Source organism: Takifugu flavidus, chromosome 19, assembly GCF_003711565.1.
Source record: "Takifugu flavidus isolate HTHZ2018 chromosome 19, ASM371156v2, whole genome shotgun sequence".
Lineage (NCBI taxonomy): Eukaryota > Metazoa > Chordata > Actinopteri > Tetraodontiformes > Tetraodontidae > Takifugu > Takifugu flavidus.
The window spans coordinates 2100049-2118614 of record NC_079538.1 but is presented as its reverse complement, the minus strand read 5'-3'; the positions used below and the strand labels follow the sequence as shown (position 1 = coordinate 2118614).

Here is an 18566-nt window from a genome sequence, read left to right as displayed (position 1 = left end):
CTCTATTCTGGATCACTCGCATTTGCAAATGCGCCATAGGTAACAATCAGTATTTGTAGTGTTAATAAACCCACTTTCGATGTTGCACGTCTGTTATAATCAAAGATAATAAAACACGTATTGCGGCATCAGCTATGGACTGGGACAAGTTACATTTTCATCAAGTACTCATCAGGAAACAGCAAGGAACTCCATATCCTCAGTCACTAACACGCCGACTCTTTGTCGAACTAAGCGCTGACCTCTCGCCTATGATGGTGGCAAGTGGCCAGCACGAGCATGTTTCTTCATCAAATAACAAACCACCATGACTCACGTCAACTTTATCACATACAATATATTTGCACAGACATAACATTTACAGACCTGTGTAAGCAGGTGGATAGCAGACAATGAGGACACGATGCGTCTTTGTTTCACTTATAGTACATGTCTGAGGAATCGGAAGGTGCGTCTCCATATTGCCCCCCCCCCAACATTCGGAACAAGTTCGAACTTTCGCTCCAGTTTTCTCAAAATAATATACATTGTGCCTATATTTCCACAAATTAAAATAAATAAATCACATCTCAAAAAAGGGATACTTGTAATTATAGGCATCTTATAAAAAAATTGAAATGATCCAATGTGGTCGTTCCCCCACATATACGATACAGCAGCGATGTCAGAGACCTCACTGATTCGCTGCTATCGCCTCTATCGCCTGGGGTGTCGTTTCCTCAGCTGGCCGATCAAGCGACAGATCCAAACGTTCAGAAAACACTTTGCTAAGAAATTTGTGATCTTTCGTTTACACAGTTTTAAAGGATTTTTCTTCCCCTTGTTTTCAGTAATGGTGGCAATGTCTCCTGATAGGGCCTGGAATTCTGTGAAGTCCCCTTCCTAATTTTTAGCGTTTCTTCTAACTCGTTGCTGAGAGAAGACTCGGGACCACCATCACCAACTGCAATTTCCACATCTGTAGCGTCAACTGGAGACTCCTTCCTGAAACCTGAAAGATTCAGTTGGAAATGTCATTAATGGCTTTCCTCTCAGTTTCCCCAGCCACCAATGCCACGTTACCTTGTTGTTTTTGGTGGGAGTGACAGGTTCCAGGTGATCTGAGCTGATGCTGAACAGTGAAAAGAGTCCGAGTGCTGCCTCCTTCTGGAACATTAAAACCCATCCAAGAAGATTTGAGGTTTTAGATATTTCACATTTAAAGTTGCAATGGAAAAATCTAATCACAACCTAAATCCTATTTTGTGGCCCTAGGCCAATGCTCAATGCTAATGTTTGCTGGATTTTTACAGTTAATATTCCTCCAGGTTTCAATAAACAGTCCCGTAACCGTGTTTTACCGTGACACTCCTGACAACACCAGTCTGTCCTGTGAGATGCATGAAGGAGTCCTTGACCCGGAACAAGATGTTGGTGGTCACCCAGTCACTGCTGCCCTGCTTCGTAATTTTTATCGTTTCTTCTAACTCGTTGCTGAGAGAGGACTCAGGACCACCATCACCAACTGCAATTTCCACATCTTTAGTGTCAAGTGGAGGTTCCTTCTTCTGTTTAACCTTTCGGGGTTTGAAGAACTTGTGAGGATCCCTGTGGCCTCTCTGTCCTCTCCCATGTTGGCGCCTAGTTGTACCCTCCAGGAGAGGGCGCTCCAGGCGTCATTGGACTGTAACCCACTGGACTTGGGCTTGGACTAGCCTGGAGGCAAAAATGGTTTCAATCTCTCAAACATCAGAGAGAATCTGCATTTTTATTAGGACCACTGAGGGGAACCAAAATCTGCTGTGCTAACAGTGCTCATATTTAAGTCTCTGCACTCTTCTTTGGAACTTTCTCAAAAATGAAGAGGTAAAATGTTACAGCCATACATTTCGGATACTTGAATTCTATCAAGGCTGTCGAAGATTTAGCGCTCCAATGCAATATTTAATTAATGCCGCTAGTCATTTTAACTCGTTGATTGCAATTTACTTTTGTTGCAAGCTAGCGAGTTTCATCCAGGCTATCCTTGGATAACTATGACCTGGATTATTGAGAATCTACAGACTTCATCCAGGCTAAAGTCAGACAGCTATACCAATATTCCAATTACAGCAAGTGGAGGCAGAATATTGACCACGACTAGTTTGGGGATTTGCACAAAACCAATCGGTTGAAAAGTCTGTACTTTGCTTAAACTTGCACACCACACGTGTTCACGTCTTCACTTCTGGCACAAACGCTTTGAAACTCTGCCCAATTAATCACCAGGAGCCCGTCTCAGCTCAGATGCTGATAAATGGGTCAAAATCCGTTTCAAAGACATGACCCTGCCGTACCTGATGGCCATGGGAGACGGTGTTGGATGGTAGCTGGCGGGAGAGTGCGTGTTCTGGTACCCAACAGCTGAGGGCGCCAGTTGATGGTAGCTCTGAGGACTGGGACTAGGCTGATATGAGCCCTGAGGGGAGGGAGCTGTATAGGGGGAGTACTGCTCTGTGTTATACCTACACACACACACACACACAATAAAGGTGCACACATTCAAATGTTAAAGGTCTGGCAACAGAAATAAAGCCCATGAACGTCTGAAGCAGGAGGTGTCAACTCACATAGCTGGTGTTCCAGGGGTTTGGGTGTTGTACTGAGGGTTGAGCTGCGGTGATGGGACTTCCAGGTACCCCGGGGTCTGAGGGTTGGGGGTCCTGCAATAGCCTTGAGGCGAGGGGGAAGGCTCATCATCGTAGCCAAAGTCGTACTCTTCTTCATTTCTGAGTAAACCAAAGAATGAAATACAAAGGTCCCACCTTGTGTGTCTGTAGGGATGCAGGAGTGTGTTTTACCTGAAGGGTGTGTCGGGTTACTGGGATCCAGGCTCCACTCTGACCTGGTGTCCTACTCCCATCATGCAGCGGGGTTTGAGAGCCATGAGGCGTACGGCTTCCTGTTAGGATGGTTGAAAAGAGATCTCTAAAGTCACCTGAAAACACCTTTTTCCACAAAGGATTATGGGTCAAAAAGAACAGCAAGGTTAGCCATCTTAACTAGAGGCCAGCTGACCATCCTGCAACCAGCCAGGTTAGCTGAAGAAAAGACACCGGGTTCACCCTGGAAGCATGCGAGCTGGAGCCGTGTGTTTCTGCACACTGGTAGACAAGAGCTAAAAGACTGAAATCAATATTTGTCTTTATTTTTATCTTTATTTCTTTTCTCTTCCTGTTGCCCTCTCATGTATCTCTCCCTCTCATTTATCCCCCCCCCCCCCTCTCTCATATCTCCCATTTTATCCCCCTCGCTCATCTCTCCCTCTTTCTATCTCTCATATCCCATCTCTCCCATTTATCTCCCCCTTCTCATATATCTGAATTAACCAGCGTCCCGTAAAACGAGCTAAATCGCCGACTGGTCCGCTCAAATCTCATATTAACTCAATGTCCCGGGAAGCTCCGAGATTAATAAAAAAAATTACTGTACATCATTTTGTAGATATAATCCTCGACTAACTCGCAAACGTCATTTAACGACATTAAATTAACCAGCGTCCAGTAAAACGAGCTAAATCGCCGACTGGTCCGCTCAAATCTCTTAACTCAATGCAGAAAAGAGCGGGAGAAAAAAGCTTCGTGTTTAACTCGTCGTTTCTCCGTCACCGAGTAAGCTAAAATTATGAAACTTCACACGGTTGTATTTCAAAGTCTTGCGGTTCTAATGGGACCTACCTCGGCGACGTTAAGCGGTCCAAATAGGCGTTTGAAAACGGGTGGTTCTGATCGCGAATCTGCGTGTGTGTGAGAGGAGGCAGCAGTGGGTATGGGAGGGGCTGCTAGCGCGGAGCAATTCTGAACGAAAATCTTCCAAAAAAAAGAAAAATCGCCATAACTCTGTCCCGGAAGCTCCGAGATTGATTAAAAAATACTTCATTTTGTAGATATAATCCCCGATTAACTCGGAAACGAAGTGAACGACATTAAATTAACCAGCGCCCAGTAAAACGAGCTAAATCGCCGACTGGTCCGCTCAAATCTCCTCTTAACTCAATGCAGAAAAGAGCGGGAGAAAAGGGCTCAGACCTTCGTGTTTAACTCGTCGTTTCTCCATCATCGAGTAAGCTAAAATTATGAAACTTCACATGGATATATTTTACAGTCTTGCGGTTCTAACGAGACCTACCTGGATACCTCGACGGCGTTAAGCGGTCCAAATATGCGTTTGACAACGGGTGGTTCTGATCTCGAATCTGCGTGGGGGGGGAGCAGCTCCCAGGAAGTGGGTATGGGAGGGGCTGCTCTCAGGCATTGAGCGCGCTCTGTACAACATGGCGCTGCACAAAATGCGCATTAGTAATATTGTCTTTCCTGTAGTCTAAAATGTGTAAACAATTTCCGACATCTATGAGAATAATTATTACATTATTACATCTGTGTTAAACGGGATTTTCTGTGGTGACAGCAACCAAAACAAAACAATAGAGTAGACTGGGCATAAGCAGCTCACTTCGGGCATAAGCAACTCACCGTCTCGTTGCTAACTATCTCTACTTTTAAGATCAGACTTAAAACCTTCCTCTTTGAGAAAGCTGATAGTAATTCTGTAGTTCCAGTTATCTTGAGGACATAATTATCATATTTAGATAAATAATTCTCATATTTATCATAGTCGTCTAATTATTAGGTTAATATCTTAGTTCTGCTGCTATAGGCAGAGGCTGCCGGGGTCCAGAAACATGATCACCTGATCACCAGGCTGCTGGAACCCTTCTGGGTCATGGCTGCCTCTCCTCTCCTTTCCTCCTCACCAAGTAGATCAGTGATGATATTATTTCTTGTGTAGTTTCTCTGCCCCCCCATATTCACCTTCAGGTATCGCCGCCTTTATAGCTGTATACTGACCTGCCGACCTCTGAAACCCGCTGGCCCACTTTATTCTATCGGCAGTTTATTATAATTAATGTATTTAATTCATTTATGCCTAATCTTTCTTCTACCTGTCCTCGCCCTTCTCCTCTCTCTCTACCCAGCCCCCCATCAGCAGGAGGGTCCCCCTACATGAGCCTGGTCCTGCTCAAGGTTTCTTCCTGTTAAAGGGGAGTTTTTCCTTGCCACCATTGCTTGTTGGGGGTTAGGCCCTGGGATTCTGGAAAGCACCTAGAAATAATTTTGATTGTAACAGACGCTATATAAATAAAGATTGATTGATTGTAACAGACGCTATATAAATAAAGATTGATTTGATTTAATGTGTGAATCACCTACTGGGATATATCCATATGTCAAGTGGGACTTGTGGTATTGTCTGTTAAAAACTTTCTTCTTCTTGGAGGTGGGCTCTTCTCCCATCTCTTCATTGTGCCTTTTCTCTTTCGCAAAATTTTTTTCAAAGACATCTGTTTCTTACTCATTTTGCTCACTTCTGGGTTCAATTATGGTGTGTAAGACAGTCATTTCTCAAAAGGGTTTTCAAATTAAATGATTCTTCAGACTCAGCTAATACATAAAAAGGAAATATTAGATTATTTCTTGTGCGGCCTGGTACCAGCCCGCACATAAATACGTCGATCTTTCGTGAACTTGAATGAGTTCGGAAATTAGTTGAATGAGTTTGTGATGTAAAGATGTGATGCTTGAGAAGTCACATATTTGGAATGACATTATTAAACTGTGGGAATTAATAGGAGTCATTAAATGTTCTTGAAAATTATTTTGTTTCTTGTGATCATTTGAAAAAGGACTCAACACTGACCTTAAAATTTAGTAAAAGGGAGGTCATTCTGATTGTAATGCCCCCATACGTACATGGCTTACCAACATATGTCAAATGTTGAAAACATCAAAACTCGTTTAAAAAATCGTAAAAATATAAACTAACATATTCTCACAATCAATTTCAACTATCATTTTTGTGCGATAAATATAAGTAAAGTTGTAACGGAGTAATAGCGGAACTAATTGGGGTCGGATGTTCCGCACGGAAACAGTTTCACGGGTTCCGGAAATGACATCTCAGCCAAACATGTTGATATTGGCGCTAGGCTACGATTAAAATAGTTTGTGTTATAGATATACGTATGTTTTTTTGTTTTTTAAAATCAAAACATGGCTGCTAAACGTAAAAGTGAAGTCACAGTTCCTGCAGAGGAAAGTGATCAACTGTTGATTCGACCTCTGTGAGTTTTAAACTGTTTTAGCTGTTGTTAGCCTCGTGTTCTGCAGAGACTGTAGCGGATTTAATCCGTTATTGTACAATTTAAAACAGGCTTACATCCTTATTCACAATAGGAATATATAACAACACTTTATGCAAATAAATCGCCCGATTGCATTTAATTTTGCAATTTTTCTGATGTAATGTGTTGTAAAAAAAAAAAAAAAAAAAAAGCTGCGTTTGGGCATTTGTAGACTTTACCAGAATTTAGATTTACATCATCTGATAGTGGTTGATGTGTTTCTAGAGGTGCTGGCCAGGAGGTGGGACGATCATGTATCATCCTAGAGTTCAAAGGACGAAAAATAATGGTAAATAATTGCAAAGTTGAAAAAATGTAAGCAGGCGCGTGTAACTGTCTTCTTTTGTTTAGCTGGACTGCGGGATCCATCCTGGCCTGGAGGGAATGGATGCTCTACCTTATATCGACCTGATTGATCCGGCTGAGATCGACCTGCTGCTCATCAGCCAGTGAGTCCCATTCTGAATTCCTCATTATATTATAGGTCTATTAAGTAATTGTTAGATGAGGTGCTATCAAGGACAAGCTGTCCTCTGCCTCACGTGTTGGAAAACATCAAGTTAAAATTGAGCTTGGAGCCCCTTGATAACTATTAGCTTTTTTTGTGCCACTAGCTTCCATCTGGATCACTGTGGAGCTCTTCCCTGGTTCCTGCAGAAGACCAGCTTCAAAGGACGAACTTTCATGACTCATGCCACCAAAGCCATCTACCGGTGGCTTTTGTCAGACTATGTCAAAGTCAGGTAGGAATACAACATCTTTATGTAGGCCCTACATCTATGTAGGCAGAATGTAGCTGACAACAGTGATGACCCAAGAATTGTGCAGTTGAAGGACCAGACTTAATAGACCAAAATCTTTATAACATTCTGAGGCCATCTGCTTATGCTAGGCCTGGACTCTTCAGGTCAAGTGTTATTGTTGGTTTTGATATGGCTTCTATATTAATTGCATTTTATTTTGCATGAGTGGACTCAGGAAAGTATTGAGGTTGGTTTGTTGCTAGTAAAAATAGTCAATATCCCCATCCAGTGGGAGAGGATGCGGGTTAGATTGCTGCCAGCTCGATGCAGTCAGAATGTCTTGTTGATGTCATCATTGATTGTAAATGGAGTTCCTTTGATGCGTTTATAGTTTTGTGTGTACCACGTGTCAACATCTTCATCCAGATGTATTGTGTTTGTTATTTACGCTCCTACTAACAAAGCTTTTGTCAAAATATCTGCTCCTTCTGGTCTTAATCTCACTGTTTCATACTCAAGCTATATCACCATTTCAGTGTTTCTTTTGTTTTGTTAATCAGTTCAAAAAACATTTTATGTTGGAAGAAAATCAGGACAGAATCGTGATTTAATTTGTGCACATGGAAATCATTCATTTTTTAAACCTGAACCTGCGTCTCATTGTCAGACTGTCAATGAAGTCTGGAGTTTTACAGATGACAGAATATGAAGCCCTTTACTGGAAAATAGGAGATAAAGTGACACAGCAGCCTAGAGAGTAATTCTTAACTTGCGGGGAGCTTCAGATCACAGTCTTTAGTTGTGAAAAGACCCTAAGGCTGTCCTTGCCTTTGTTATTAATGTCCTAACTTCTCTTTTCCCTCTTCTGTGTACTTTTACTGCAGCAACATCTCAGCAGATGACATGTTGTACACGGAGACTGATCTGGAGGAGAGCATGGAAAAGATTGAGACCATCAACTTCCACGAGGTCAAAGAGGTCGCTGGCATCAAGTTCTGGTGTTACCACGCTGGTCACGTTCTGGGTGCTGCCATGTTTATGATTGAGATAGCTGGGGTCAAGGTGCGTTCACTGTTCCTCTTCCTCATCTTCACACATCACCATCACACTAACTGTGTGTGTGTGCGTGCGTTAGTTGTTGTACACAGGAGATTTTTCCCGTCAAGAGGACCGGCACCTGATGGCAGCAGAGATTCCCAGTGTGAAACCAGATATTCTGATCACTGTGAGATAAATGCTGATTTAACACAGACGTCAAACTTTCTTACTGATGTTGCCTGTCTGTTCACCTGTTCACCTGTCTATACTCTAGGAGTCTACCTATGGGACTCACATCCATGAGAAGAGGGAGGAGCGTGAGGCTCGGTTCTGTAATACTGTCCATGACATCGTAAACAGGGAGGGCCGATGTTTGATTCCCGTCTTTGCTCTGGGCCGAGCTCAGGAGCTTTTACTCATTCTTGGTGAGGCCGTTTTTTGGGTTGTTCTACTTGGAAGTTTAGTTAAACTTAATTCCACAAAATGCAGGATGCTGTGTTTTTCCACATATGTAGCAGAAGTCCTCTAACCAGTGAAGAGAAGCCAGCATTTGGGTTTCATCTTTTCATCTCTAGAGCAGTGCAAAAGCTTTGAATCAGTTTGATGGGGGAGCTTTTCAGAAAATATGACTGACGTCTAAATGGAACTTTGACAGTTTTTGACCAGCGGCCATGTGAGACACTGCACACTCTGTGTAGAGGAGAGCTCTGCTGAGCTTTCAATATTGAAGCGTGGAGATGGAGGCAATGATGAAACCACCTCATTCAAACAAACTTTCTTTTATCATAATACAGGGTACATTTAAATTGCTGTTCAGTCCATTTTCAAGTTCAAGTTCTCAAGTATTTGCTACCACCTGCAATAAAAGTGGTCCGGTGCAGTATTTCCAGGTTTATGCTACTAGCCTTGTTTATTGTGTGTCTACTTGACTTCAGCTGCAGCTACAGTGATTGCGTACCTCTGTTGGTCCTCATTGGTCTGCCTGAACCTGCCTGTGTTCTGTGTGTGATACTTAGATGAGTACTGGCAGAACCATCCAGAGCTCCATGACATTCCCATATACTACGCTTCTTCCCTGGCAAGGAAGTGCATGGCTGTTTACCAGACCTACATTAATGCCATGAATGATAAGATCCGCAAGGCCATCAACATCAACAACCCCTTTGTCTTCAAACACATCAGCAACCTGAAGGTGAGCGTGACACAGAAGGGGAGGAAAACAGTGTGATTGACTTCTATTACAGGTCAGCATAACCAACCAGAGGACTATCATCATAACACAAAAGAACTATTCATGAAGACGACAAAATTAGGTCCATTTCAAAATGTGATTTTGGGAAGACTGACTGAACAAAACACAACCACACGGTGTCATCGAGCAACACCTTATACCAGGGTTTCCAGAGCTGTGATCTGACAGCTTAAAGTCACCTTTTTTATATAACTTTCCATGGTTAAACACCTCAGAAGCATACATACAAGTTTGTAGTTACTCAATAATTCTTTTCAAACATAAATACACACATCCACATTGTGTTTAAGTGCTTACTTTACCAATTTTTCTTATCAAATTGGTGGAGTTTACCATCTCAGTGTTTCTACCAGCAGTTTCTGTGAGAGTTTTTTATACAGTGGATAAACATCTTATTGATAATTTTCCAGTTCAACAGTCGTGATCACTTCACAAAAATCAACTTTTTGATGTTCTGATTTAAGATACACCAGTGTTGTACAATCTGTTCTCAGCAGAAATCTTGATCCTGTCATTTTATTTATTTTAAGAGTTGGAATCCAGAACCAGGAGTTCATTTTCAGTTTCTAGGGACATATTTGAAACCTGTCGGTTTCAGTTCTCCACCCTTGGCTTCTGTAACCTTCTTTCTCTTCCTCCACTTCTGCTGGTGGCTCAGTTAGTTGACAGCACTAGAAGATGTTGATAAATGCATTAACCCTTAACTGTCTAACCTGGTTTTGTTTTTAGTATCTAAGGAGCAGCTTTCAGGTTTTCCCAAATTTCTAAGTATCATTTGTTCTTATGCACAACCAAAATTGTTGAGTGCTGAGAGAAATGAACTTTTCTCTGGTTTCTGTACTTAATTATGTCCAGCAGATGTTCTTGTCCACTGATGAGGAAGAACCGGTCACACTCCTTCAGAAGATGTAGCCCTTTAGAATTCACACGTGCACGTGTAGCAGCGGTATTTTGTTTAGAGTAGCTGGTTTCCACCATCACAGCACCCAGAATCGTCCAGGAAAACATGTTGGCTTCTGCTTTCAGAGTATGGACCACTTTGATGACATTGGGCCGAGCGTGGTGATGGCATCTCCAGGCATGATGCAGAGTGGTCTGTCCAGAGAACTTTTTGAAAGCTGGTGCACAGACAAGAGGAACGGCGTCATCATTGCTGGTTACTGCGTGGAGGGGACGCTCGCCAAGGTGCTTCAGCTCCCCACGACCAGACACTGAAACTTACTCACAGGTCAGAATGTGTCCTGATCTTTGTGTGTGTGTTGTAGCACATCATGTCGGAGCCTGATGAGATCACGACCATGTCGGGTCAGAAGCTGGCACTGAAGATGTCGGTGGACTACATCTCCTTCTCTGCTCACACAGATTATCAGCAAACCAGCGAGTTCATCAGAGCTCTCAAACCTCCTCATGTGGTAACCTTCTCAACCTTCTCGCCCCAGCACTCTGAACGCCATGTTTGTGTCTGACCTTGCATTTCTTGTTGATATACCGGGGTTAGATCCTCGTTCACGGGGAACAAAACGAGATGGCCCGTCTGAAAGCCGCTTTGATCCGAGAATATGAAGACAATGATGAGGTTCACATCGAAGTCCACAACCCGAGAAACACGGAGGCCGTCACTCTCAACTTTAGAGGAGAGAAGCTAGCCAAGGTCAGTAACCTCTGCCCCACTCCCAGAATGCTCTGCTGCAGTTCTTTTAACTCCCAGAATGCTCTGCTGTAGGTGATGGGCTCCCTGACTGACAGGAAATGCGTACAGGGTCAGAGAGTTTCTGGGATCCTGGTCAAGAGAAACTTCAACTATCACATCGTGACACCATCCGACCTGCCCAGTTAGTCACATTGGCTCTGTGTGTGTGTGGGTGTGTGGTTTGGCTGTGTGTGGGGGGGTCAGGCACAAAGAGAGTGTCTTCTCAGAAATACATGTTATGTTTTTTTTGCCATCCTTTTGTCAAGACTACACGGATCTGTCTGTGGGTACTGTGACTCAGACTCAGGCCATTCCCTATACTGGTCCCATCTCTCTGCTGGTTAGTCAACTCCGTAGCCTCACTGGTGAGTGAAAAATTTCCCATAATGCATCACTCACTATTATAAGCAGGTTTGTATATTTGTGCTGCTTTTGTCAACTTCTCCATTTAGAAACATGGTAATGTTGATTACATACAGAATAATGTTAATTAAACTGTGTGTCTGTTCAGGAGATGTGGAGCAGATGGAAGGAGCATCTAAGATCACCATCAGGATCTTTAAGAACGTCACCCTGGTTCACGAGGGTGGGATGGTGCTTCTGGAGGTCAGTTTGAACATCGATGTTGTGTGATTTAACATTCATAGTCGTACTGTGAAGTCAATGCTGTTTCCTAGACCACGCTCGCATGAACAAGGCAGAGCATTTAGCATTTGTCCAGTCATAAACTAGATGAGTTTGTCAGTAGAGTGACATAGAGAAGTTATAACACTAGATACAGAAGCAATAAATAGCATAAAAGGAAATCAGATGTTGCCGCTGACCGGTCCACAGGTAGTAAATGGAGGTTTTGGTAGACCGCTCCAGAGTAGTTGTGTTCTTCATCCTGTGTTTCATGTTTTATAAATCTTTTATAAATAAATCATTCTGGCTTGCTGTAGTTCAAGAGCCGGAGGTTTGTTTGGACTGGTCAGCAGTTTTCACACTTAAATGTTCTCATTAGCCTCTCGGGATATTCAGTTTATGCTAATGGGCATAGCAGGTTAGCATGCTAACATGCCAGTCCAACTGATGGTGGCAGTCTAGGTGCTCTAAATCGAAACACAGTAATTATGGCGCTTAAAGTAACTGATCTGTTGTTTTTGTCATTAGTGGATCGCAAGCCCACTCACTGACATGTATGCTGACGTAGTCACTACGGTGATTCTGGAGGTCCAGTCTAACCCCAACGCACAGAAATGTGAGGAAAAAATAATGGTTTGATGATGCAATAAGAGCTTCATTAGCTTCATTCAGTAAGACAAATGTTTCAATATTTGTTTCAGTTCTTGAGGGCAACAGAGAAATACTTGACTCAGGCATGTTTGTTGAAAGACTGGAACTCATGTTGCAGTAAGTTGATATTTGTTTTATTAGATTCATCTAATGCTGTGAGATAAGAACCTTAGCAGAAAGTAGCGCTTCAGATTTTTTTTTAAAAAAAGGGCTCATTGTGCACAGTGACATGTTCGGAGAAGACTGCGTTAACTTCAAGGAGGGAAAAGTGACCGTGACGGTGGACGGGGTCGCAGTGTCCATCGACACACAAACCAGAGTGAGTAACACCTCCTGATCCAAACACCCTCTCACTGAACTGTAAGACGAAAACACTCTTGTAAGCTAAGTTTTAGCTGAAATTGTGACATCACTCTGTCCTCGTTCCATAGGCGGTGTGCTCAGAAGATGAGTCTCTGAGGGAGATGGTGGAGGTGGCCGTCCACCGGCTCTATGACGCTCTCAGCCCCTCCAGTGATATGACAAGCAGCGGGTGGACTCATCAGTCATGTTGACCTTTTTTAAGAAATCAGGAACAAAATAAAAGTTTGATTTGTGTGTGTTTACACTTTAAGTCTGGAGTGTTTGAGTCCGAGTCATTGCAGCTACAGCCAACACGTCGGCAGCGAGTCTGCTTGTGTCTGTTGGTGTCCAGAGGTGCTTCGTTAGCACTGGGTTTCCTTGCTGTCCATGTCCTGTTGTCTCTGCTGTCTGTATCTCTTTGTCACAGTTTCATCTGTCAGATCCTCAAAAGAAGGTTGATTGGACCCTTTTATCCTCTCAAAGTCTTCCTCCAGAGCATTATGTAGCAGATAGGAGTCACAGCTGGGGTCCTCCAGGATTGTGGTCATGCAGAAAGTGTCCACTGGAGGGTGGTGAGCAGGTCCAGTGGCTGAGTCAGAACCTGAGATGGAAACTGGAGGAGTGCTGGTCTGGAAGGGGCATGGTGGCTGTAATCGCAGACCTGTGGTGTTGCTAATGGAGACAGTCGGAGGTTTAAATAGCCGAAGGGATGCAGACTCCAGGCTACTCAGGAGCTCGGCATTCTGGGGAAAAGAAAGGTGGATTCAGTTAATGTGTTGATTTTCAGCCAGGATCCCTCAGTCTGTAGTGCTGATGAAGATATTTTTGTAACACCAGACCCCCCAATTATTTAGTTCTAAAAGCCAAAACAAATATTAATTTAATTTGGTGGTTTATTCTAATCAAGTGACAGAGGCACTAGTAGCTCTGACGGATTTGTCTGCTTGGTTAGCCTAGCTTCAGGTGACCTATGCAGGTAGACTTGTAGGTTTTATCCCAAGAGATCTTCACTCAGGCTGAACATGAGGGCTGACGCTTATTTTTGACACATCAACAGAAAACCCACTTTATCATAAATCCTAAACAGACCATAGATGGGAACCTTGGCACCCTCATACCAACAGAAATCCACCTTCTGTTAAGCAGACACGTCAGAATACATGCAAGCTCTGCTCTAATCAATATAAATGATGTCACTGGAAGATTTCTTTGTAGAAGTTTGGATCTAAAACTTGAGGTAAGATTATATTAGTCCACCAAATTGTCCTAAATGGGCATGGGGCAGGTGCTAATATGAAGGATTCAGAAATTATTCACACTTGATTAGAGGGAACTCACACTCGGGAAGAAAAGAGACTTGGTGTTCTGTTCAAACTCTTGATCCAGTTTCTGGTCCTGAAAAAGACAAAATGGACAGCAACAATGAACCAGTACACAGTTCAGAACCCTGATGAGAGATGTAGCATTGGTATAAACAAACGAACACAGAGAAGAGACCCACCACACAGTGGACCAAGATGCTAAGAGGAACCCAGAAGAGCAGAGAAAACGCCACCACGGATCCCACAATATTGTCAGCCAGAAACTTCCCAAAGGTGTTGATGTCCAGTTTGTCGATAAAGTCCCACAAACGCTCCACCACATCCTGGACCTGCTTCATACACTTTCCCTGCACACATGGAGTATTAATGTTGAGCGTGCCGCAGTTCAGATAAGTTGGACCAGAACTGGAGGAGACTCACCGCTCCATCACAGAACCCCACGGTGCATGGTTTCCCTTTACGCAGGAACAGGAACTGGCCATCCTGGTCCTCATAGGGGGTGCAAATGCCACCATTATTACGGCAACAAACCTTACATGAGGTGTAGGTTTCTGCACACAGAGACGGGCACTTTATTAGACCCAAGACCTGCGCGCGCGTGTGTGTGTGTGTGTATGCTACCATTGCAGGCACAGGGCTGCAGCATGAGGAAGGCCTGACAGAAAGGCACACACTCTCCATCTAGGCACTTTCCGTTGTCTAGACACACTGTGTGATCGGGAGCGTTCGCCGGAGGAGGACACTCGCTGTGGTTTCCTGGAACACAAGCGTCCCTGTCAATCACGCCTCTGCAGTCAGGCTGCGTGACCACAGCCACACTAACCTGTACAGTAGGAGTGTCCTTTACAGGTGGCATCGATGGGTTCCTGACAAACCTCCCCTTCAGGCTGAAACATGCAGTTCTTACAACACGCACTGTTCCTGTCACTAGACCCAGACACACAGCAGCATCATGGGATATGTAGTCCCTCTGTCACATCGACCTGAGCCTCTCTGTCACTCACCTGCACTGTGCACCAGCTCTCAGTCTGCAGTCAGGGGTGCAGCAGCTGTCGGAGTTGATGTGCAGTAGACCTGGGTCACAATCTTCACCGGGTTCCACCCGAGAGTTCCCACACACGTTGATGTTCCGCTCCCTAAAGCACGATGGAGCCTTTGACTTCAGACGCTTCACAATGGAACGTTTGCTGCAGTTTGAGAAGAACTGGACACAGCAGGCATGTATCATGACCACACATCAGACAGACTTTACAAGTTGGACCGAACAGCCTTTGTTACCACAGGAAAGCACCTTATTATTTGTGTGATCTCCGCTCACGGCTATCGGGTACATGACATACTTCCCACCCTGGTCCTCTCGTGGGGCACAATCTGGCATGTCATCGGGGTCATGTTCTGCCCCAAAGTTGTGACCGAGCTCATGTGTGGTCACCAGGTCCGCTTCCTGTTGAAAGACAGACAATAGTTCTTCCTCACTCAGGGCTACTGTGAGTGACTCACCTGTGGCTGTTGCAGGAAAGAAACTGGCCAACAGTGTTGAGGACAATAACTCCTGATGATATGATGCTAACTAGAACTGCTCACCTTCGTCAGAATAGTTTTCCCATAATTCTTAGTGCTGGTTAATCCCGTGTTTAAGTACATGACCCTCTGCCGGTTAGAAGATGAAGGAGAAGCTGGGAAAATAAACAGGAAAGTCAGTCTCTGTGAAATGTCTCACGCACAGTTTAATCCAACAATGCTCAGAATTGGACTTTGGTGTCTGGTTGGAATTCATTCCCGGTTCCAGTTTCCAACATGGAAGCACAAATACGAGTTGTCTAAGGTGTAAACAAGGTGTAAACATGCCAGAGCAAATCACCTTCCCATCTCATTGACTGGGCATTTTAGTCAGGTACCCGGATATCGGTCGGACTAATGCATTTATGTGCACGTAAACATTCACTAACATGTCTCTGATGAGTCAGCGGGTCTGCAACGTACATATGTGTTCAGTTGTACCTTTAGAGCAGAGACCGCCAGCGATATCTGGTTTGGATGGGGCGACATAGGCCAGGCCCAGAGTGCCTTCATCGAAGTCTTGATAGGTGAATAAGTGAGCAAGACACACATTGGCGGCTTTGTCTGCGATGTCAGCGCTGAACTGCTGCTTGGACAGATTAAGAGACATGTTGCTGCAGTGATAACGATGCCGTTAGCGTAGCACTGCAATGCAACTAATAATGATAATGTTCCAATAGTATGTGTCAGGTAAAATCAAGACTATACAGATAAACCGATGCTTAGGTTTAGATCTGCTGCAGGGATGCTGGTCACACGGCATCATAGGGTCGGACATTCTGAGTCATGGTCAGTTACCTCCAAGAGCTTCTTGACATCCCACACATCTCGGTTTTCAACTGGACTTCCTCTCATGTTGAAGTGGCGTTTTCCTGGCGCGACAGGAGTGGGGCTCTTCTCGATGATGATCTGACAGAAAATAAAACATCAGCTCAACCCTTGTAAGCTTGGACATTCTGTCTGCTCTGCTGCAAACCTGCTGGATCTGAACCCCATAACCTGAGAACTCTTGGTCCCATGTGGTGTTTCTGTAAATGTCATCTACGCGGTCAATGAGTTCAATCTGAAATGAGGGAGTAAATTAGAATGATAGAGACTGTATCATCATAATATCAGGGGCTTGGACTCACCAGGTAGTTGAGGGTTGTGCTCTCCTCCCCATGGCCCATGTGCCTGAAGAAGCGATGGTCAGCCACCAGCAGTAGAGGACATGTGTTCTTCAGGTGATCTGGGACCAGCCGCTTCGCTCGGAACACCGACTCTTAGACAGCACAGTGGTCAGAACCCAACTCACACGTTTATGCTGGCAGACTGTTATTGAACCGTCACTTCCTGCAGCTGGAGCAACTGTGCAACCTACTGTGGTCTTTATGATGCTCCTGGTCCTCAAACATGACAGACGTCCTGTTCTCTGGGAGAAGAGAGGAGGCATTGGACCTCACATAACCGCAGACCGATGTTTGTTGCAATCTTCGCAGGTTCCGGATGTCTTCCGAGCGGTAAATCAGCAGCCGACCATCAGGGGGCGCTGATGTGAACCTCCACAGAGGCTATGTGTTATTGAACAAACAAGCATTAGTGACAGTGAAGCATCATAAAGTCAAATTGAACATTGCTAGTTCTAACCAAATAGAAGAAATGCTGATCAGATAGAATAATATTAAAACATTTGATTGTTTGCATGTGTTAGGTAGTTCTGTACTGGGCTGACCTCAACATTGTACTCGCCACCGTCAATCAGGATGTGAGCAGAGAACTCATTTTCATCCATGTGAGCCTGAACACGGGAGTTCTCCTCTCCTGCAACACAATAAGCTCTGATTCTGTACCGCAGAAGTATCTCATACATACACGCACGATGGTCATTACCAACAACATGTCCGGTGAAGTAATTGTGTCTGTTGACGGGGTAGTGTCGCTCTTGTCCATCCTGGTCCACAACAACGGCCCTGAAGTCATCAGTGAAGAGCTGATCATTGGTCCTCAAATACAGTGTAAAGTGCCTGTGAACACAAATATTCACTGTTGCATTCTGGGACTCTTTCTGGGGCTCTGTTCTGTTTAAAACATGACCTATGACCTCAGCAATGCATCAAAGCTGATCAGTTTCTCCACGTAATTCTCCGTCTGGACATCACGGCGGCGAACAGAGTGTGTCCGCAAGTTAGACAGAGGAAGCACATCGAAGTCCTCCAACATGGACCGGAGAGATCCTACAGCGGAAACATGGCACATTTGAAGTAAATGAAATGTTTTCATTATGTCCTCTCATTATCATTATTATCATCATCACCCTGTTATTTGGGGTTACACACGATGGGATCTACATCTATATGCCTAAAGCAACAACTTTTTTATTGTTACAATGGTAAACCAAATGTAAATATGGGAAATCCCCGGGTGTTTCCAGGCATATTAAATTTTAATCCCGTGATATAGGGCAGATTGGAGCCTCTTGAATGTATAACACTGACTCTGTGTTGTTCACGTCTACATTGAAGTAAAGAATCTTACCCTCATGGTCCTCTTCAGGTTCAGCTGAAGGACAAATGACTAACTCAGTCAACACAAGCAATGATAAAAAACAAAGAGGTTCTCTCATTTTAGTCGGTAATAAAGCTTTAATCCTCCAGAGAGAATGAAAATGTTAGTTTGGAGACTTTATCGACTGTTTCAACAAAAATCGGATATTAAACAAAAATCCAAACACTCCATCAAATCTAAAATGAAACGCAAATGTGCCCTGATTCAAACGACTGTAACTTTCGTATTATTTAAAAGATTATAAAACAAGTAGGTTAAACCAGGAAGACGCAGCTGCTGCGTGAATTCGCAAGGAAACAAGCAGCTGTCCCGGAAATGCAGCGGCGGCCTTCACAATAAAAGCACCCGTGTTGTCACGAGGCAGAACAGTCTTAAACTTAAAGCTGCAAACAGCAACAGTCATTTGGGGAGAACAGATGGACATGATTAATGTTAAAAGTATTATAAATATATATATATTTCAACTTTTATTCAGCCCGTTGACGTTCCATCAGTATTTATTTGTTGTTTACGCTGTTCTACTTTCTAAAACAAACAAACAACCAAAACAAACCCTTGTGAAATAAATCAGTTCACCCATATGAAATTTGACATTGTATCG

At 43.8% G+C, this 18566-nt stretch overlaps 2 protein-coding genes and 1 long non-coding RNA gene across 7 annotated transcripts; 1 reads left to right on the top strand and 2 right to left on the bottom strand.

Moving 5' to 3' along the window:
• Positions 1 to 319: 319 nt before the first annotated feature.
• LOC130516384 (uncharacterized) lies at positions 320 to 4284 on the bottom strand. 5 transcript variants are annotated; one of them, XR_008947471.1, is made up of 7 exons: positions 4147 to 4283; positions 2820 to 2920; positions 2589 to 2747; positions 2316 to 2483; positions 1341 to 1695; positions 1063 to 1146; positions 320 to 991 (listed from the first exon to the last, which is right to left on the bottom strand). It is a non-coding gene; the product is annotated as an uncharacterized LOC130516384 (long non-coding RNA). The 5 variants fall into 5 exon arrangements; XR_008947469.1 differs by having other exon boundaries at positions 1063 to 1695; positions 4147 to 4284; XR_008947470.1 differs by having other exon boundaries at positions 1063 to 1695; positions 2820 to 2966; positions 4147 to 4246.
• Positions 4285 to 5945: 1661 nt separating this feature from the next.
• Positions 5946 to 12810, top strand: cpsf3 (cleavage and polyadenylation specific factor 3). The gene is made up of 18 exons (XM_057016990.1): positions 5946 to 6139; positions 6425 to 6488; positions 6551 to 6648; positions 6814 to 6942; positions 7827 to 8004; positions 8078 to 8167; positions 8255 to 8405; positions 8997 to 9172; positions 10259 to 10417; positions 10498 to 10644; positions 10731 to 10883; positions 10956 to 11064; positions 11189 to 11287; positions 11434 to 11528; positions 12075 to 12162; positions 12248 to 12314; positions 12423 to 12516; positions 12629 to 12810. The coding sequence occupies exons 1-18, from the start codon at positions 6069 to 6071 to the stop codon at positions 12749 to 12751; spliced, it is 2091 nt and encodes a 696-aa protein (XP_056872970.1). The 5' UTR covers positions 5946 to 6068; the 3' UTR covers positions 12752 to 12810.
• Positions 12310 to 18279, bottom strand: adam17b (ADAM metallopeptidase domain 17b). The gene is made up of 18 exons (XM_057016989.1): positions 17936 to 18279; positions 17502 to 17634; positions 17291 to 17424; positions 17133 to 17221; positions 16782 to 16971; positions 16552 to 16682; positions 16398 to 16484; positions 16220 to 16330; positions 15863 to 16007; positions 15446 to 15537; positions 15153 to 15305; positions 14866 to 15065; positions 14685 to 14788; positions 14483 to 14617; positions 14282 to 14412; positions 14041 to 14208; positions 13878 to 13934; positions 12310 to 13282 (listed from the first exon to the last, which is right to left on the bottom strand). Exons 1-18 carry the CDS (start codon positions 18021 to 18023, stop codon positions 12902 to 12904), a joined length of 2529 nt encoding a protein of 842 aa, XP_056872969.1. The 5' UTR covers positions 18024 to 18279; the 3' UTR covers positions 12310 to 12901.
• Between the last annotated feature and the right edge of the window lie 287 nt (positions 18280 to 18566).

Coding starts and splice junctions, on each gene's coding strand:
- cpsf3 (XM_057016990.1), top strand. CDS start 6,069: ATGGCTGCTAAACGTAAAAGTGAAGTCACAGTTCCTGCAGAGGAAAGT. Junction 8,168..8,254: donor AACCAGATATTCTGATCACT/GTGAGATAAATG, acceptor TCTATACTCTAG/GAGTCTACCTATGGGACTCA. Junction 10,645..10,730: donor CTCTCAAACCTCCTCATGTG/GTAACCTTCTCA, acceptor TACCGGGGTTAG/ATCCTCGTTCACGGGGAACA.
- adam17b (XM_057016989.1), bottom strand. CDS start 18,023: ATGAGAGAACCTCTTTGTTTTTTATCATTGCTTGTGTTGACTGAGTTA. Junction 16,683..16,781: donor GGAGCATCATAAAGACCACA/GTAGGTTGCACA, acceptor GTGCTGTCTAAG/AGTCGGTGTTCCGAGCGAAG. Junction 13,283..13,877: donor AGTCTCTTTTCTTCCCGAGT/GTGAGTTCCCTC, acceptor TCTTTTCCCCAG/AATGCCGAGCTCCTGAGTAG.